Below are 21,128 nucleotides of genomic sequence, written 5' to 3'. Positions count from 1 at the left end.
ACTCAGACAGGGGACTTCAGCGGCACAGGAGGGGCGGGAGGGAGGACGTCCCCAGTCTAACTGCATTTCCGAAAATATGGCGCCACAGGATGGCTTGAGTTGGATTTTCATTCATTCATTCATTCATTCATTCATTCATTCATTCATTCATTCATTCATTCATTCATTCATTCATTCATTCATTCATTTCTTTCTTTCTTTCTTTCTTTCTTTCTTTCTTTCTTTCTTTCTTCTTTCGAAGAAATTCGCTCATATTTGTCAAGCAATAATATAATATAATAATAATGTATCTATAGTGTCGTTTAATTAATTTATTCGATGCTTCTTTTCTTTCAGTAGCGGCAGTCTCGTGATGATAAACTGTTTTAACCTCATTCATGCAGAATATTGGCTAGAATATGATATTGGCGTAGTTTGGAACAATTAATATGATATTATTCATTTACTGTAACTCTGACTGGGTTATGGTATCACTATATCCATGGCACCGGGCATCGAAATTTCTGTGCCAGTCAATTTTTATTGTTACAGCTTAAGCTTGCAAGTGCGCAGAGCCGGGGAGCGCTCTGTGGCTCCTCCATCATTTTAGTTGAAACCCTAAAACACCCCAGGCTTTTTAATTACACTTGGCAGGATAGTTATGAGGCTTTGTGTCTTTGTCCCTCATTTACCCAGCTCCTACCTGGTCTTCTCCTTTGTTTGGGGACAGTGGAGTTTGTTTGAGTTTTGCCAGACCAAGGCAAACAAGACATCCTGGACAGCCAGTCAACTTTTATAAGGTTAAAGAAACTATCATACAGTTTTATAAAATATGCGCTATTTATATTAACGTAATTTAGAGCAACTGATATCATTAAGATTGCGCGAAGATTTCCTTCCTTCCCCCTGTTCATGAATTATAGCATTCCGCTACTGTGAGTGTTCAGTGAGTTTTCATTAAATCGCGCGCAATTGGCGCCATCTGTTGCATGAGACTATCTCCATGGCACCGGGCATCGATGTCGAGATTCCTGTGCCAGTCAATTTTTATTGTTACAGTTTGCAAGTGCGCAGGCGCAGAGAAGGGGAGCGCGGAGCCTGCAGAACTGCGAGCGCTTTGTGGTACAAAGGACCCATAACAGTCAGACACGGCGCAGCGTTACAATGATCTTCTCCATCCCACCGATAGATTCCCATCCCGCCTGCATCACTTTTACGACCAGCTTCCACCAAGTCCGCGAGCCTGACCGACACTGCCCGACCGCAGAATGCACGGGGGAAAAAGAGGACTGGTGGCACCACAGAACACTTTTTTGGAAAATATTGTCCGTCGCTCAAGTGGTAAGATGATCGGTTTCTTCAGATTGCAGTACCTGATAAAGCAAAGAGGGAAAGTCTTAGATGGCTTAAGATAGGCTGTGTATAAATTCTCTCTCGCTTTCTTTAACTTTAATAGTGTATTTGCTCAGAATTATGCGTAAAAACAAAGCTTGTACGTTTCTTTCTATAAAAATGGGAAACCTAATCTGATCAAAGTAAGCTTGAATATTTGCATACGACGCGACTGTACGTATAGTTATTTCTAGATACTCTTCTTTATTGATAGTTTAATAAAAACTTTATTTATAATTATATTAACTAATATTAATGCTTGATATTAAAAAGAGCGGCAATACAGGGAAACAACCGTGAGCAAAACATAATCGCTCCATTGCCATAATAATAGTAATTAAACACTGTTAATAGCACAGTGCCCAAATGCTTCTCAAAACATTACCTTTCTACCATTGCTGCCCATTATCGGCAATAATGTAGGCTATTAATGCATCAGTAAGACTGTTACTCATCTATTCCTCAAAGAATTCTGAATAAAACATCTAAATTTCCACAAAAATATTAAGCAATTACAAAATGTTTTCAACACTGATAATAATAATATGTTATATTATTTGATAACATCTACAACCTATATTCGTGATGAATCTCATACGGGGAAACATTTATTTGCGTCAATTGACGCTTGTGAAAAGTGCGTGTATTTTGTCCAACAGCCATTTCGTCACACGAACAATCTTTCTAGCTTACTTGTACAACTTTAAACCAAAAAATTTAAACTAGCACTTCAGGTTCATAGTGTTTGATGGGAACTTCACTATTATAAATAATACATGATTTTATTTTTAAGTTAAATTATGCAGTGTAATCACTTTTTAATAGCTTGCATTTTCAGTTTTATTTATAGTAATATATAATAAAAATGATTATTATCATTACTGTATTATTATTATTAATTTCATCCAAGTAGTCAAAGAGGGTCTAGAATCATCATGTTCATTTCTCAATTGCTTATATCATTAAATTATTTGTAATCATAGCAAAAGTTCATTTAAAGTTGATGCTGTTTTTCTTGGCTGCTTTGCGGTGGATCTTCTCATTTGTGAAGGGCTTGTCGCCTGTAGTGTGAATCGCAGTCGTTTTGTGTCACATACATTTTCCATGTGAATCTGCCACAGGACTTCACCAGCAGAGGTCACACATGATTACTGCATTAAAAGCTATTAATATCCCTGCACACAAATACACAGACTTAAAAGTTGAAGGCATAAATTTGGTGTTTTTGTATATTGAGACCAGACAGTTCTGTCTGATAAACTCTGCGTGTGTGTGTACTAATGCGGTAGCCTCAGCTCGTAATACCATGCCTTGACATTTGCTGTGGGCAGCTCTCTGACTTCCAAGGGTCTCCGGATCTCCCACACACTCTTTACCAAATCTGAGGCAGAGCTTGTATCTTTTGTGAAAAAAAAGGCTCTACATAATTTTTTTTATAAATCCTGATAACATTCACTGTTTTAACAAGATGCTGATGTTTGTATTCTGTGAGCTCCCCTGTCACTGTGATCATCGTTTAATGTTTCATCAATGCATTAAGTGGAAGAATTTAGAATTCCAGTTCAGATTAAGTTGTTAAGCACATCCCATGTTGTTTTTGGACATCCTGCCTCATCCGATTACTAATTCAAATATGCTGACAGAATCTGAATGGGCTGGATAATTGATTCTTGCATTTAAATTTACATTTATTTTCTTGTCAAGGATTTTTAAATAAGAAAGTTCATGCATTCTGTATCTGGATGAATGAACTCTTTCACAGGCGTCAATTGGCGCTAGTCAAAAAGAGTCAAGAAGTATTTAATGCCTGTCAAGAATAAAAATGAGAGGTTGAGTGTAAATAAAAGGGAAGGTAAGAGCCTCATCCTTCCCACAATTTCACCAAGGTACATTCAAAAATGTATCTAAAGTCAGTGCCGATATGCTGCCAATGAGCTGCCAGCTCCCACTGAGGCTCCATGCTGATGGTGATTTTAAAATTGTATGGATGAACACTACAAGATTCTCTTAACATTTTAGAATTGTAGAGCTGATAATTATTTACAATATGATTTTGCAGCTATAATATGGCAGTGGTGTGCAAGTGGTAAATAAAGTAAGTTAACTGTGATTTTTGGAATAAATTGAAGAGAGTTTGGCAGGAACTGGATCTCGGTGTAGTTGGAATCTACAGAGGTATTAGAAGTCTTTTATGTTGTCTTTATGAAGTTAGAATGCTGAGGTTTCAAAAAATATTTTCAAAAAAAAGATCAGACTTGATTTGGTTTGACTTAAAAAGAGTACTACCTCCTTCATCATGTTGAAACCCCAAAACACCCCAGGCTTTAAATTGCAGTTGGCTGGTTGAACGAGGCGTAAAAAGCTAAGCAATCAAATCTTCATTATTTTCAATTATGTAATAGCCAAAAATGATCCAATCTTTGAGCATAATTCAGTCAATTCGTCAAATCGTTCAGGCAATTTGTTTTTCATATACCTCTTATATCATCATACGCAGCATGTCCACCTCAAAATAATGAAGCTTTTGACGAGTTCAGGTGTTTCTGAGGCTTTGTGTGTCTGTCCCTGATTTTCCCAGATCCTCCCTGCTCTTCTCCTTTGTTTGGGGACAGAAGAGTTTGTTTGAATTTTGCCAGTACACTTATAGGGCAATCGAGACACACAGCTGGGGGCAAACAAAGTCAACTTTTATAAGGCTTTTTATCTTGTTAGAACAGCAAAAGCAGTGCATATTTCTCTCCAATTTTCTTATGTATGTATAGAAACAACTGTGGTGAATTATAATGTGTTAAAGAAGCTTTTTGTAGTCAGGTTGATGTTTGGCTAATCAGTGACAGTAGGAGCTCTCACTGACTGGGAAATTAAATGATTTCACAAGTGCTTTTTGACATTGAGGAAGCCCATATCTGCTGAACCAGCTTTCAAGGCTGACAATTCCAAGAACAAATTGCATATGTTTGGTTATATGGGTTAAGTTTATTTTATTTTATTTTATTTTTTTATTAATTTTTTATTTTGTTTTATTCTATTTAATTTATTTAATTTATTTAATTTATTTAATTTATTTAATTTATTTAATTTATTTAATTTATTTAATTTATTTAATTTATTTAATTATTCATTTTTTATTATTCATTTTTTATTTTTGTATCATATATTTATTTTTTATAATAATAATAATTTTTATTGTTGTTGTTATTTTCAGTATGCAGTGCTGCATATTTTCTCCCATTCTTGTACTCATTTATTCTCTCTCTTTTCCTACCTCCTTAGAACTGTTCATTTGCGTATTGCGTATGGGGCTTATGTAATAATGTACCACAGCTCGTCTGAGCATGGTTGCCCCTGGCCATCCTCAGCTTGCTCTTTTGTAACGCTTGTCACAGTGTAAGGTATACATGCACACTACACACTCTCAAAGAGAGAAAGACACACACACACACACACACACACACACACACACTGAAAAGGCGTGTTTATGGTTTAAAAAGATAAGTAAAATAAATAAGCATTTATTACACACATTATATTACATACATACTTCAGCAACAAACTTATGAAAGGGAAGCTATAGGAATTGATAAAGTAGGGTTTGTTTGGTAAAATTAAACTTTTGAGAGAACCAAAAAAAAACCTTAAGGAGATCATAAGACTAGTGAGGAAAAAAGATAGTTCAGAGAGCTGGTTGTGTTTTGCGTTCAATAAACCGGAGGAAACCAATATCTGATGTGTATCTAAACTGAATTATTTTTTATTTTTTACATGCTTGTGATCCATAATGGCTAACATAAAATCGTTTTCACAAAGATCACAGGCGCTAAAAATGGTGTACTCCTTGTAAATATAGGTTTATCTTAATAGGATCTGTTTCTTCTTCCACTTTCCCTGTAGTCGTCCTTTCACCCAGAAGCAGGTGTACCAACCTGCTTACACGTAAGCAGTGTAAGAACACACACAATGCAATAGCATCACATACACAGAAAAATCTGAATGTTAATGGATCCAAAAATAGAAGAATGTACGCTTGTTTATTGGCTTTACTCCCCACTGCAGTGACCGCCAGTAACATGCAGATGAGAGCTGGAGAAGACACTTTGCACCTCCTAATGGCAGCTGTAGGGAGCATGTACTTGGTGAATTGTTTGTTACGGTCTCCAATTGCCCCACCATCTTCTTTTCTAGCATAGAAGACTGGTAGAACATCTCTGACAGCTCCCTCAGAAAGTACAGGCTGCTCTAGGTTTTCTTCTACAGCCTCGCTGTGCTGTCAGTCCAGTCTGCTGTTCGATAGATTTTCTATGTATTTGTGCCTTTGTACCGTCCCCATTTGTTCATTCTGAATGGTTGCTGTATGAAAATCCACCACCAACTCCACTGTCTCACTTAAGTTTAACTGCAGGTTGTTTACCATAAGAAAATTCTGTCATTAATTACTCGCCAAACCCCAACAGAATGCCATTACAAACTTTCTTCCGGGGGAGGACAAAATTTGATTTGTAGAAAGTGTTTAGATTAGAATATACCCAATATAAATAAATGTGGACTAGATCTATCAAGACCCAAAAAGAACAAAAAGCGCCATAACATACCATAGAATGTTCCATATGACTCATGAACTTGTAAGGCGGGAAAAACTGGAAGAGAGGGCAACTCTCTGAGAGAACAAAGGAAATTAACATTTGAACTCACTTTTGTGCACTATCAAGTTTCACCTCAGAATCATCCTAATCTACATTTCCTTCCCTCTTCCCCCATCCCTTCTCCCTCATGCTGAGATCACCAAAATTCACCCAATAATCTATATGGTTTAATGTGAATAATTATCATACAGTATTATGCATATTTGGTATCATTTGAAATGTCTCGACTGCACAAATGTAAACCAAAAGGTAATAAAGTTTTTAAGAGTTTAGAGATAACTTGCACACAAAGGAGGGTGGTTCTTCCAGGCAAATGGTCTCCTGCTCTCGAAAGGTGTAAACTCTGAATGCAAATTCCGATTGTTAGCAATTGTTTCCATGTGAAAATAAGTTTCTGGCTAGATAATGAAATGCAACAGGAGGCTCAGGGCGATTCTGTAACTCAGATCAGCCCATACTATTGAAGGACCTCAAGGACTTCAGCATTATGTATTTTTCTAAATGTCGGGTTTAGCCTTAGCCTTATCTTTTACATCTCTGAGCATATTGATGTTATTGTATTGATTATCTTTGAACTGATTATGAAATTGGCATGATACATTTACCTGACATAATAAATTGTAAACAATTGATTTTATTCGAACTGACTCTGAGTTAAAAAGAAAGAGTTAAAAAGAAAAGTCAAACATTTGCTTGCGGTCACGTCCAATTCAATATGTCGCACTAACCCGTTAAAAGTATTAGTAATAAAAAAAACAATGCGGCTCACTACAGTACAATTTAAAAGTTTGGGGTCGATACGATTTTTTGGTAACACTTTATTTTACAGTGTCGTTGTTACACATGTTATATACTATAAATTATGCATAATTGCATGCAATTAACCCTAAACCAAACCCTCATCCTAACCCTATAGTAAGTACATGTAGTTAATTAATATTATTCAGTACTTAAATATACAATAACAGTGTAACAAAGACACCTTAAAATAAAGTGTTACCAATTTTTTTGAAATTATCTTAATTTTTTCTTAACATGCTGCAATTATTTGATAAAAAATACAGTAAAAACAGTAATGTTGTGAAATATTATTTCAATTTAAAATAACTTCTATTTGAATATATTTAAAAAAGTTATTTAATCTTGTGATAGCCCAGCTGAATTTTCAGCATCTTTACTCCAGTCTTCAATGTCACATGATCCAGAAATCATGCTCAAGAAACATTTATTATTATGTTGAAATATTGTGTAATTGCTTAATATTTTTTTTGTATAAATTGTGATACTGTTTTTTTTTTTTATTCTTTGAGGAATAGAAAGTTCATAAGAACAGCATTTATTTGAAAGAAAAAGTCTTCACTGTCACTGTTGCTCAATTTAATAAATCCTTGCCTAATAAAAAATCTTACTGTACTGTATTTCCCGTAAAACACACTGTACAGTAGGCTCAAAAACTGCCACCAATTGGTAAAGCAGTGAATGATTCATGAGACTGGGGTTCTCCACCTGATTTGTCTTTGGCTTGATTCTAAGTCAGCTTGGCCAGATGTATTTATAACATTTAAACATAATAAAACGGGCCATTTGTGAAGCTGAAATAACCTTGTAAATTGCAAACTGTGTATTATAAAAAAAGTGACATATTAGCCCTCAGGAAATCTCAAAGTTCGTCAGACCTGGCCTGAACCTTCCCTATTGGAATTCCGAAGTGTACGCTTGAGATTAAATTGACAACGATCCTCAAAGCCGTTTGCTTAAGGCAGGACCTTAGGTCGGAGATTGGCAGTGGTTATTTCCTAATGCACACGCCGTGGACATCTCTCTTCTTGCTGGAAGTAATGGAGTCAAATGCTGACACACACAAAGTGTCACACCGTAATTGAATAGAGAATTAAAGAGGGATAAAGAATGACAGCGAGAGGCGATGGAGCCAGAGAAAAGGTCACAAATTGTCTCAAAGCAGAGAGTCTATCGCACAGCGTTTAATAATCAGTGCAATTTATAAGTCTGCTACCCTCTTTTGTCAAACTTGAAAGTTTTTAATCTGAATCATGGCCTGTCTTTCTTGTTAGAACACTGCATTCCAAATGTCAAAGAATAACATTTTCTATTGCATGCTTTTGAGTCACAAATGCTAAGAAATGTGAATTTGGATACATAAAAACACGTGTGAGACCAATAATATTTCCCTCAAATGTTGTTGCTATAGCCTTAGAGAGTCATTTGAACAAACAGTTTCATAATGAAAGTTGTTGCCGACTTGCACATTCCCAGCATGCATTGCAGCAGGAATAAACTGTGTGGATTGCATTGTGATGCATCATTTTGTCTTTTGCTGACATTATGCTGTTGAGGTGTATTGATTGTCAGCATTATTTTAGTCTTGCGTAGTCAGACGCTTGACCTGTGGCATAAGATCAGGACCTGATCCTCAACTGTTGCAACTTTTTGCTGTGTCCGAAATCACATACTGAGTAGTAGACCTACATTTGGTTTCAAACTTACTTCGCAACTGTTAAAAAAGTATGTTCTAAATAGTATGAATGTGTGTAGTATGAATTTAATTCGGATGTACTACATCCGCCATGTTGTCATTGTCTTGTGAGTTATGGCATCAGTCGCGTTACTTCACCTCCATTCACAAATCCTCTCCCATGGCCTCATGGGACAGTAAAGTGCTCATCGAATGCACACTTCAGAGTCTCTCCGGAAGTGGTAGGCCATCCAGGTACTTTCCACCTGTTTAATGAATACTATGAATTCGGACATACTCAACTCACACACTGTTTTTCACCTACTTTATAGCATGGATGTTGGCATATTCGGACACAGCGAAGAACTTCCAACTTCAGCAGGAAGTGACTGTCTGATTGACATTTAAAGTGACCAACCACAGTTTGTTTGTTTTTAAGGGGTGGGTTTAAGGAATATATATATAAAGTATTTATCTAGAGGCATTTAGGGACAGGTTTAAATGAAATATATATTTCATTAAACACGGCCCTATAGGCAAACAAACAAACTGTGGTTTGTCGCTTTAAATGTTAGTCCGACAGTCTCACCGTAAAATATATGTGTTGTTCATTTCTGACTGATAGAAAAAAGAAAGTTGGCAGTCAATCAGATTATAACTTGCTACCGTTATGGATTTTTGTGTGAGGTTTTTTTATGCAGTTTTTACGTGCATCTAAACGTAACTATTTCATATAATATTAATAAATATTTGCCTTGATATGCTCTTCCTCACAGTTTTAAATTTCTGTCATACACATAATTGATGACATTTAAAAATATGAACACTAAATTTGTTTCTGAAGTTTATAAGTCATCCAGTGCAAAAAAGCTTAAAGGACAAGTTCGGTATTTTACACTTAAAGCCCTGTTTACAGATCGTATCTGATGAAATAGAACGGTTAAGATTAAAATTTGGACACATGCTGCTGTCCCGAGAATTTTAGGTTTATTTCGCTTCCCCCCCCCCCACCCCCACAATGGTTGTCTATATGCACTGGAAGATTCCGACCTAAAAACACATTAAACTTTCGTTTACAAAGACGTGAAACTCACCGAGTGGTCAGGGGTGTTCACTGATATGTTCCCTCAAAAATTGCTGAAAAAGATGCATTCCAACAGGTTTTATCGTAGTTTTTGTCCAACTCCATTGACTTAATAGGACGTGCTGTGAGACCGCAGCACCTTTACGGTATTACTCCGCCGCTTCTTCTTCTGCTTCTTCTGTGTATTCAATGAAATGCCCGTGGTTTGCTTGCAATTGGCAAAGGTGCATTATCGCCACCGACTGGGCTGGAGTGTCTATTATTCAAGCTCTCAACGGAAGAATCACGGGTGTGACGCGTTTGGCAAAATAGGTCCATAAAAGCGAAATAAACCTAAAATTCTCGGGACAGGAGCATGTGTCCAAATTTTTATCTTAACCGTTCTATTTCATCAGATACGATCTGTAAACAGGGCTTTAAGTGTAAAATACCGAACTTGTCCTTTAACATAATTAAAAACGCATCACGTTTCTCAGCATTGATGTATACAGTAACTGTTCCCAATTTCATTTTATAGTGCATTTTATTATGTTGCATTTACATGTGTTGTGCGAAAGAAGATGCAGCTGTTTCATGAGTTTGTGTGAGTGGGCAAGTAAAGCGGAAAGAAAATGATATGTACATATGTAAATGTGGCCATGTGAGTGCTGATATGAGATGTTTTTCCTGTAAACACACTGCTGTGGAATTGTAGGAGCAACCTAGCAGCTGTCTGTTGGCCTCCCACGTGGGGTTGGCACGCACATCACTAAGTCTTTCATCGCTGTCAATATGCCTCTTATTCACCATTTACACAATAAGCTTTCGGCAGCATCCCATATTACACATAAAGTGCTGATGGACTGCCGTATGCTTCACATGGATCTGGAAGTGTAATCAATGTGTGTGTTACAACCACTTGAGCTATTTAAGGTCTGAATCAGCTGACATGAGCTTCTCTTAAAAACAACAAGACTAATTCAATAGAGACACAGGTAAACCTAAGTGTTAATTTGCCTCAAGTGAGATTATAAAGTCTTTCTAGCCTCAATATTCCATTGATTTTACATGCCGCCAGACAAAACAGCTGTGTCCTCTTATGGCCTGTGAAATGGATGCTCTTTTTGCCTTGAGGTGGATCTGGATGTGTGCCGTCTGTGTATTGCAATGCTTTATACAGCGTGGTTCAATTGTTTCAATTGTCTTTGTCCATATAATTTTAATTATAAATAAATGTTCATAATAATTTGTTTTCATTACTAAGTAATGGGTTTGTTAACAAAGACTGAAATAAAAACTACATGAAAATAAAAATATAAATGGAAAAAAACTTTAACTAAAATATTTTGTTTTAATGGGCAAAAATTATTTTAAGCTTTAGTTTTTGATATATAGTATATTATAAAGCTTGAAACCTTTCAAATCTACCTGCATTAAACATACCCCTATAACAGTAGAGTGTCCTGAGAAATTTCATTTGAAATTTTGAAATTATACTAGTCAGTGCATTAACTTTGGCAGCCACACTATAACCAAAATAAAAGATAGAAAGCTCTGAAAAAATTAAAACCAACATTGACAGATTGAAAACTTGTCCATAAGGGGTCATGGTGATGGATAAAATATGAGATCGGAAGAAAAATGATTATTTATTTGCTTTTGCTTTCACTCAAACTTTTGTGTTCCCAGAGAATCCTTGAACTCGCTCACTTAAGCATTTACTGCAAAAGTTTTGTGAGCCAATGTTGTTTTGTACCACTGAGATATCATTATAGTTGTTATTAATATTTTGAATTCATTTTTATTTTCCATTAAAAAGGTCTTGTGCGTTTTGCCCTTATTACCTAAACTTGTCAACAAGGCTACATTAAGTGAATGCGAGTGCATTAGCAGGTAGTTGTGAATAACAGGTGTTTATATGAGATGAGGACATTGCTGCAGCCGCTGATGAGGCTGAAACCAGCATATCCAGTGCAAGTAGGCTTTGACCTTTTTAGGCTTTAATTATATGAAACATTATTTTATTTATGCGTTATATTGAAGAGAGCTTTTGAAGGATATTGGTTAACTTTTACCATTTTTGAGCACTTGAGCTTAACTGAGACTTGAGTCTTTGTAGACGGATAAGAGGCTCTTGTGTCGATTGCAATATTGAGGAGTTCAGTTTTTTATGAATAAACGTGATAGTTCTCCTCACAAATCAACTGTTTTTTGTTTTTTAATTGGCATGTCTCTTAGGTGTCAAGGACTAGTGCATCTTTGAGCCTATAAGTGCTGTTAAAATCAGATACTCTAAGACTTACTCAAGTGGTATTGTGACTTGTAATGGAGTCATGTTTGCTGTAAGGTGTTTGTACTTTTACTTACAAGTATGGTTTTCATGTACTCTTTACACCTCTGATTGAAAAAAAATAAATACACAATTCTTTACCCTTCACCATGTCCCTTTTGGGGCTATGTAAAAATTGAGAAAAACGAAATGAAAAATAATTCTAACAAATTAACAAAAAATAAATAAAATGGCAATAAAAAAATTTATAAAAAAAAAATCAAAACTGTTATGACTCCCATTGCAACAACATCTCAGTCAACCCAACAGTCATTCCTCGCAAAGACTATTCTTTGTTATTGTTATGCTGTGGAAGTGACTGCTCCACTCGCCTGAACTGCTTTTCTATATTAGTTATTAATGCTTGAATTCTTGCCAGAATCTTTATTAGACTGAACGTGCTGTCTTGGCTGAGAATATGATATATCATCAGTGACAGAGCTTTACATGATTATCATATCCGAGCCCTGATCTGCAAAACAGGATCTGGGTCTCTTGCATCCTCAGGGAGTACAGTACTTCCTCGCAATTGGCCCCTGATCCAAGGGCAGGGGCCATGGCGTGGAGACCGCTGTAATGAGTCTCCACTCTCCTTCCTCAAGGGGACAGCACTTCACTTTATCCTTTCCGCTTCTCCTTTCAGCTGGTCCTGCGGAGGCAAACTGAAAGAGGAGGAGGAGGAGAGATAATGGAGACTATTCAATGGAGGAGAGAAGCAGCCACTTTTTTTTTTAAATGGCTGTGTCAAATGCCACGTTCTCTCTCTCTCTCTCTCTCTCTCTCTCTCTCTCTCTCTCTCTCTCTCTCTCTCTCTCTCTCTCTCTCTCTCTCTCTCTCTCTCTCTCTCTCTCTCTCTCTCTCTCTCTCTTTTTCCTCAGGGGGGGACTGCATGTGTCCAGAGAGAACTGTAGCTCTGCCGCAGTATAAAAGCCTTGTGTGTATGTGTGAGCCAAGGTGATTCTGTTTGTGGGTGTCTTTATTTGTGCTAGGATTTGTATTGTCACAGACATTTCTATGACAATTTCTGTCCTGATTTGAGCTGTAATGTCTTCTTTGCCTGGCTATTTTTATACCTGCGTTGGGAGGCTGAAGTCAGCTGGCTTTAGCCTCACTAAAAAGCTAATGAAGTCTAGAGAGGATGACTTAGTCTCTTTAATGGCATAGTCTCACAGGAACAATGTTCAGGTCTTTGACCCACCGGCTATGGCTAGACCACCTTGCATCAATTACATTGATGTCAAGACTGCATTGCAATTCAATTTGTCAAATGAAAAAAATAACTAATTAAGGCTGTTTCCACAAATTAAGTCCAAAATAGGACTTGAAACTCAAGTCTTTTTTTCTTTTCAGCAAAGTGCCATTGAAAGGTGAGAGCTTAAAGGAGTCTGTCCACCTCACGTGATTAGACTAAATGTTATATGTGCTGTTTTATTTGATATTTAGTAAAATTTTTTTTTTTTTTGCAGTCACACATCTACAAAAACTACAAATGTAGTTTAAAACCATAATTTGTTAAATAGGTTAATTTAGCAGATTAAACCACCACATGTTAGTTTTAGTTTTTGATAAATAAAAGAAAATATATGGATATACACTACTGTTCAAAGGTTAGGGACCAGTACATTTATTTTAAAAATAAATTAATACTTTTGTTCAGCAAGGATGCAATAGAACTGATCAAAAGTGACAGTAAAGCCTTATAATGATACAAAGATTTCTATTTCAAATATATGTTATTTGAAAATGTATTTTCATCAAAAAATTCTGGAAAAAAAGGCATTGCAGTTTCCACAAAAAAATATTAAGCAGCACAACTGTTTTCAACATTGGTAATAATAAATCGACATATTAGAATGATTTTTGAAGGATCATGTGAAGACTGGAGTAATGATTCTGAAAATTCAGCTTTGCCATCACAAGAATGAATTACTTTTAAAAATGTAATAAAATAGAAAACAGTCAAAATTGTCATAACATACTGTTCTTACTGAATTTTTTATTAAATAAATACAGCCATGATGAGCATAAGATAATTCTTTAAAAAACACATTAACCACAGTTACAACATCTACCAGCAGGGGGCTAATAGTGTCATGGGTCCCAACTATGCAGAAATTCTATTCTGTTCTTAAAAATTATGCTTCTGAGAGTTTAGGCTTTCAGGAAAGCATCTACAAATTACTCATTTAAAGGGATAGTTCCCTTTGAAATACATTTTTGGTATGTTTTAGCTTACCTCAAGGGCATCCAAGATGTAGGTGTCTTTTTTTCCGCAGTAGTTTCAATTTTTATATTTTTAGGTCAAACCGTTCTTGTCTGTCAGTCATATAATGCAGGTCTATGGTCATTATCTCAAAACACAAGCACAGAGTCCAAATTAAAACAATTCCCCGTCGTCCAAATTAAACAATTCCCCATCGTAAGTACACATTGATGGCCTAAGACACGAAACGAGCGGTTTGTGTGAGAAAACGAACAGTATTTATATCGTTTTTACCTCTTATACGCAGACATGTCCGAGTGATCTGATCTGACGTGTACGCAGACTGGTGCATAGATATATAAACACTAGATGTCGCCTTGTCTACGGCAGTTCATTGGAATGAATGTCTTTAAGGCGACATCTAGTGTATATATCTATGCACCAGTCTGCGTACAGATCAGATCACTTCGACATGGCTGCGTATAAGAGGTAAAAACGATATAAATACTGTTCGTTTTCTCACACAAACCGCTCGTTTCGTGTCTTAGGCCATCAATGTGTACTTACGATGGGGAATTGTTTAATTTGGACGACGGGGAATTGTTTTAATTTGGACTCTGTGCTTGTGTTTTGAGATAATGACCATAGACCTGCATTATATGACTGACAGACAAGAACGGTTTGATCTAAAAATATAAAAATTGAAACTACTGCGGAAAAAAAGACACCTACATCTTGGATGCCCTTGAGGTAAGCTAAAACATACCAAAAATTAATTTCAAAGTGAACTATCCCTTTAAACTGTTTTTGCTGTTCAAATATTTTGTCTCATCCTGAATCACTACGTTACACCTATAATAAGTGTTTATATTTTGACTATTTTAGACTGGTTCGGGTCGGCACTGCTCCAAAGTTGCCCAGTACCTGCGTGACTCGTCATAGACATAAATAGAGAGAAGTAGCTCCGGCTACAATGATACACATGCAGTTTTCTTTATTAACTGCTAGAGCGGCAAAATTTACATAACCATTTAAAGCACTGGTCTCAAACTCAGTTCCTGGAGGGCCACAGCTCTACACAGTTTTGCTCCATCCATAATTAAACCCAGCTAATCAAGGTCTTCAGGATTACTAGAAGCTTCCAAGCAGGTATTAGTTGGAGCTGGTTGGGGCTAAACTCTGCAAGGCTATGGCCCTCCAGGAACTGAGTGTGAGACCACTGATTTAAAGTGTTTTTTTATTTTTAAATTCCATTCATTTCATAAAGCTGGTTTAACTGAAGTGCAATAAAAACCAGCACACAAACTGTTTTTTAACTGGAGACATGAATCTCTGAACTATACCCAACCATGTATTAAGATAATAATATGAACACTAAATATACATACTGTAATAGTTATTTAGGCACAGTAATAAATGTGTCCTTCTGCCTTCTCTTATTTTTCAATGCAGAGACAAGTTTCTTGTTGGGGAATGCGCAAATCGTGGAGTGGCCTATAGTTTACAGTAATGACGGATTCTGCAAGCTCTCTGGTTACCACAGGGCAGAGGTCATGCAGAAGAGTAGCACCTGCAGGTGAGTCCCTCTCCCAAATGTCTACTTTTACCCTGTCTTTATTCTTTAGTCAAGGACAGACAGTGAAAGATACATTTATATTCGCAAGGCATGCAGGATTCAAAAACGCATTAGTGTGCATCATAACTAAATGATGTGTTTTTACAGAATTAAATTGCTTTGAATATGGAAAGGAAGCCTCACACACTTTTCCAGAGAGATTATGCTTGCATACCTGAAGCTAAATCTATTAAACTGATGCAGTGCAGAATGTGAAGTAGTGGAAAGACAGGAAGGACAGAGTTTGATTGTTTTGTTTTGTTGATTTATTTCTCAAGTGAGTACTAACCTCTCTATTCCTGCCAGTTTCACTCATCGCTCATGTTACTCGAATGATTTGGTGAAGTGTTAGAGACAGAAGTGTCATTTTCTCACTCTGCTTGAGTTAGCAAAGCTGCTACAGCATACTTCTCACATCAGTTCAGCTGCGTTAAGCCATAGTAGAATCTACTTGCGCCATTTAGCCACTCAGAGAGCACATTTCTCCTGAGCTATCACTGAACACCTTGTTAGCGCTAAATAAGCTCAGTAAGGTGCCAATCATCGGAGCAGAAATAGAAATACCAACTACAGTGATTTGGCTCTGCCTACATACAGTGATATGGATCTGCCTACAGTCTGTGATAAGACTCCAGATTGACTCAAGGATTCAATGGGAATTTTAGAGGTAGAATTGGCACAAGCCTTTGTCAGCTAAAGCAATAAGAGTGAAGATTTGATACTAAAAATCTTTGAGTAGCTTATAGCCACAAAACTCAAATGCACCATAAATCTCTGTATTTTTGGTTTTATGGAAGCTGAAGTGATAATAAGATACAAAGCAAATCTTTTAAAGGAAATTTCTGGGGAATTCAGTGCATGCTAAAGAAGTTGCAAAGTCTTCCAGTCCTGATTGTTGTAATTTGCTAAAATCACTATTTTGGTAAAACAAATGTGAGTTTAATGTTTTATCTAATATATAATATATATCATGAAAATGATCCACCCCACATTCTCACATCTTCAGCTTTGCCAATGTCTATTGAATATTTTTTGTCTTCCAATAAATATATTTTTTGTAAATTTAAATATTTAGTCAAATGATAATTTAAGCAATTTGATGTATGCCTTATGTCTCATTTGTTATCATTAAATTGTATTATCCCAAAGTCTGAAACTATGATGCTTCCAGTTGGCATTTAATGCAATTTATTTTGTATTCAAAATGATATAATAAGCATATAAATTTCATTGAAAAGTTGAATTGGAAAATGTTTTGTGTGTGTGTGTGTGTATTTCTCCCTTTAATGACATTATTTGCTTATTTGATAAGCAAGAATTTTAATGATTTTTTAAATTCATTTTATGTTTCCTATAACCGATCATATTTTTCCAGGCTAAAATCATATTTTGAATGCTAGATTTTCAAATATGATTTCAGACTTTTAAACTCAAATGTTCACAGACACCTTATTCGCACAGTTTGCAAGAACTTTAAACCCATATCTTGTCCTTGTTTTTGCTTCTGTTTGAAACTTGTCTGAACAAGGGCTTCGTATCTACTGTTTGACCAGCCTCCATAAGTTAAATAGAGTGGCTGCAGTAACTGACAGCCCGTGTCATCAGCCTCTCCCCTTGTGCACACTCTGTGAATTAACTGACAGTGAAAGACAAGGTAGAGTTTATCGAGCGGATGTGTGTGCCACACAGGTGTGTGCGCTCCCCTAACTCTCTTTTTCTGCTCTCTTTGTCTCGCTCATTTTCATCACCTGCTTCTCCCTTTCCCACCCACTTCTCGCACTCTCACAACCTTTTTTTGACTTGTACTCTTATGTCTCTCTGTCCCTCCCGGCAGTTTCATGTACGGCGAGCTGACAGACAAGAAGACAATAGACAAAGTCAGACAGACCTTCGATAACTATGAATCCAATTGCTTTGAAGTGCTGCTGTATAAGAAGAACAGTGAGTATTCCCAGCTATGATTGTTTGCTGTCCTTGCTGCATCTAGCAGAAGATTGAAAGTGCAGAGATGCAGTTGTGCTCTATATAAGAAGCTGAATTCCAGAAATAAATGAAAATTACTTGAGAAAATGGCTTAAGACAAAGTTTATATATATATTAAAATATTTAAAGTTTTAGCCATTCATGTGGATGCATTCATGTGGATTTGAGTACCGGTTGCAATGAGCCTATCATAGTGATGTGGAGGCACTACCTTCTCATTGAAGCATTGCATGTCGTTTGGAAATTAAACACATGTTATAATTAATGACAGTGGTGATGATTTACCTTGGATACAAGCGTGCAGCGTAGTCGTACATAGTGAGTACTATCAGAGCGGATAATGAATGGTCCACAATCTGCTGTCTCCCCAAGAGTCAGTTTTCAAGCAGCAGAATGCCGTCCTCATGCGACGCACATACAGTAAACCCAAGCAATTCCCTCTTCTATGCATAATCAAAAGATTTAAAAACATAATATATTGACCCCCATCATGTTTTCTATCATGCGCCGTGCATGTTGGTGATGACGTGAGATGAACACAATTGCACAAGGGTTCGAAAGAATCAAATTGAAGCTGTATCCCAATTCAGAGGCTGCATCCTTCGAAGGCGCGAACGGTCTAGCCAACCGTCCAAAAAAAAAAAAAAAAAAAAAAAACGTGTTCACAAACTGTCTAAATATGTTCATCTTGGTCCATTTCTGTATATAATAAAGAGTATAAACTATATAAAACCACTTCTTAGTAGGATATAAGTCAGTTTCTCTGCAATGTTTCTCAAAAGAATCCTGTCATCACTGGCGCACAATGAATTCTGAGGTAAGCAAGGCTGCAAAGGATCCATCTGTTGTATCATACATTGCCCAGGAAACGAAGGACACATTTCAAGCCACATTTGAAGGAGCCTTCGAATTGAGACAGCCTTCATCACACGCAGGCTTGCCTTCAAGTGTCTTTGATGCAGCCTCTGAACTGGGACGCAGCTTTGAGTGTGAAACCTGACCAACGCTGCAGGGGCCGCCGGGAACAATCGCACTCAGACCACAGCAAACGTGACCAGTGTGAAAGCCTCCTTAAAGTCATTGAACAGCGTTTAAACTTTAAAAATTGCATTATATAAACTTTATTTTCATGGATCTGCCTGGGTAGGTGGGCAAGCTGGCAATCGTAGCTCCGCCCCTGAGCTAAAAGCAGGCAAAAGATGTCATTCTGAAACTTTTCTCGCAAAAAAAGGTGTCCTACTAAAAATGGGTATGGGCATTTTAGCCGTTTTGTCGAGTACTCGGGGTAGGCTTATATACTTAAAAAAATTTTTTTTTTATATTCGTCACGCGGACGTTTGTTTATTAGGCTACATCGCGTTATGTTTTTATTTTATTTGTATTTTTTTTATTGCGATGCGGCCCGCTTTCTGTTTCCGCCAGGCTTGCTTGCAATCAGTGTTGCATGTTTAGTATGCAATAAGAAGTTAAAATATTATTTTAAAGACTGAAAAACCTGCGTTCTGTTTTATTAAGTTGCATGCCGTTTAGCTGATAAGGATAGAACACACACTCGTACACACACACACACACACACTCACTCGGTATTCTATCCTTATCTAGATTCTGTGAAAGTCAAGTAATTTATGATCATGACTGACTGATTATCGTCTACTCTGACCATCCCTAAAAACCCAACGTATTTGCTGAATTATTTGACCATTTACACCTTGAGGCATCTTGCATTGTGGGCACAATTGCATCCTCTCTGCACTTGAATGTCTGTAATGCAGTTACTTTGAAGATATATCACCTCATGTTGCCTCTGAAAGATAAAGCTGCCCTGTTAAGCTTAAATGTAATGACCCATTAGGCACAAGAGTTACATAGTATATTTCTCATATGGGTGAACTGAGGACCTTGGTCTCATTGATCTTTGTGTCTCCTTTTTTTCTCAAATCCTGTCTTTCTCTTGCCATCTTTATTTGCCACCATTATCTCATAATTTATTCCTCTCCTTCCCTTCTTTTAACCACTATGTCACTTTCACTTTCCCTCACTATTCTCATCGTTTTCATCATGTCTTTTATCTTCTTGGTCATGACTTCTTTTAAACCCTCTATTTGCTTCTTACCACTTTTCATCCTTTCCTTTCATCCTGCTTTCTCTCCTCTCTCATTGCGTTCACCCGGTGCTGTCAGGAACCCCCGTGTGGCTCTACATGCAGGTGGCCCCCATCAGGAATGAGAATGATAAGGTGGTCCTGTTCCTCTGCACTTTTAAGGATATCACTGTCTTCAAGCAGCCCATTGAAGATGAGACCACCAGAGGTAAGGACTCTAAACCTCATCTTAATTGTAGAATTTTGCTGATTGTTTGTTGTAGAAATTGCATCAGCACACCAAAAAACTTGATTTGATATTTTTTTCTTACTTGAATTTGACTTTTCTCTTGAATGAAATGATGCAACTCATTTATGTCAAATGGTTGCATACATGTAATGTGGATGATCAATGATATTTTATTAGACTACAATTTAAATGTCAACATCCCTTCAAAATTGTCAGTTTGTCTTATACACAACACTCTACAAAAACATATTTTAATAATTAAACATTTTAGATTTTTAAATAATTGTATTTGTATTGTTCTCTTGTTTTCATGTAAACAATATTCTTAAAACAAGATTAAATCTACATGGGAAGCAATACTTTTTGATTTCAGAGAATATATCTTGAATTAAGTTTATTTTTCATAACCTGTTAACAAATTTCTTTATTTAAATTACTTGATTTAATGATTGATTATTTATTTATTTGTTTATTTTATTTTTAAACGTATAAGTTAAAGTATAGCTCACAAAAAATTTGAGGTTTAAATAAAAAAGTCCCTAATATCTTACAATATAATATTTCTAATAAATATCCCTAATATTTTATACAATATTTCAAGTAGATTGATCTTATTTTAAATATGTTTAGATATTTTTACTGAAAAAAAGACAAAACTTCTGATTAAGGTTAGTTGAATGCAGTGATGAGGCCAGACATTTTAAAGGTGAGTGGACCTTGTTGAAATATGGTGTAGAAAATGCCTACTCTTAAATTACATCATTGTACAATACATGGAATAAAAATAATTTGACAATTAAGATTAGTTAAATGTGATTTATTGTCAGCCAACAGTTTCATGAAAACATCAGAATCCATTTATACATAAAATAACCAATGAACATAATAAGAACAATAAACAAAAATAATCATTGAAGGAGTGTGTGTAAGGCTTAGGGTGCGTCTCAATCTGATCCCTAGCTTCCCTAGGTTGTGAATCAGTATATTGTGTACATTAATTTGGGCTCTGGTAAGGACAGTAAGGACCCTGGCTCACTACACATTGGGACACTGATGACTCTATTTCCAGTGACATGAAAACATATTCTACAACATCACAACTAGTATTTACGTATGAACAT

At 36.3% G+C, this 21,128-nt stretch overlaps 1 protein-coding gene across 1 annotated transcript in view; it reads left to right on the top strand.

The window, feature by feature from the left end:
- The first annotated feature begins 1,206 nt into the window (after positions 1-1,206).
- kcnh5a (potassium voltage-gated channel, subfamily H (eag-related), member 5a) overlaps positions 1,207-21,128 on the top strand; it is a 97,917-nt gene continuing 77,995 nt past the window's right edge. The window contains exons 1-4 of the mRNA XM_082146781.1: positions 1,207-1,320; positions 15,532-15,655; positions 17,529-17,635; positions 19,858-19,986. Of these exons, the coding sequence (XP_082002907.1) occupies positions 1,248-1,320; positions 15,532-15,655; positions 17,529-17,635; positions 19,858-19,986 (433 nt within the window). The 5' untranslated portion in view covers positions 1,207-1,247. The remainder of the gene's footprint in view (positions 1,321-15,531; positions 15,656-17,528; positions 17,636-19,857; positions 19,987-21,128) is intronic.

Source organism: Leuciscus leuciscus, assembly GCF_965113295.1.
Source record: "Leuciscus leuciscus genome assembly, chromosome: 19".
Taxonomy (NCBI): Eukaryota; Metazoa; Chordata; class Actinopteri; order Cypriniformes; family Leuciscidae; genus Leuciscus; species Leuciscus leuciscus.
This window is presented reverse-complemented; position numbering and strand designations above follow the sequence as displayed.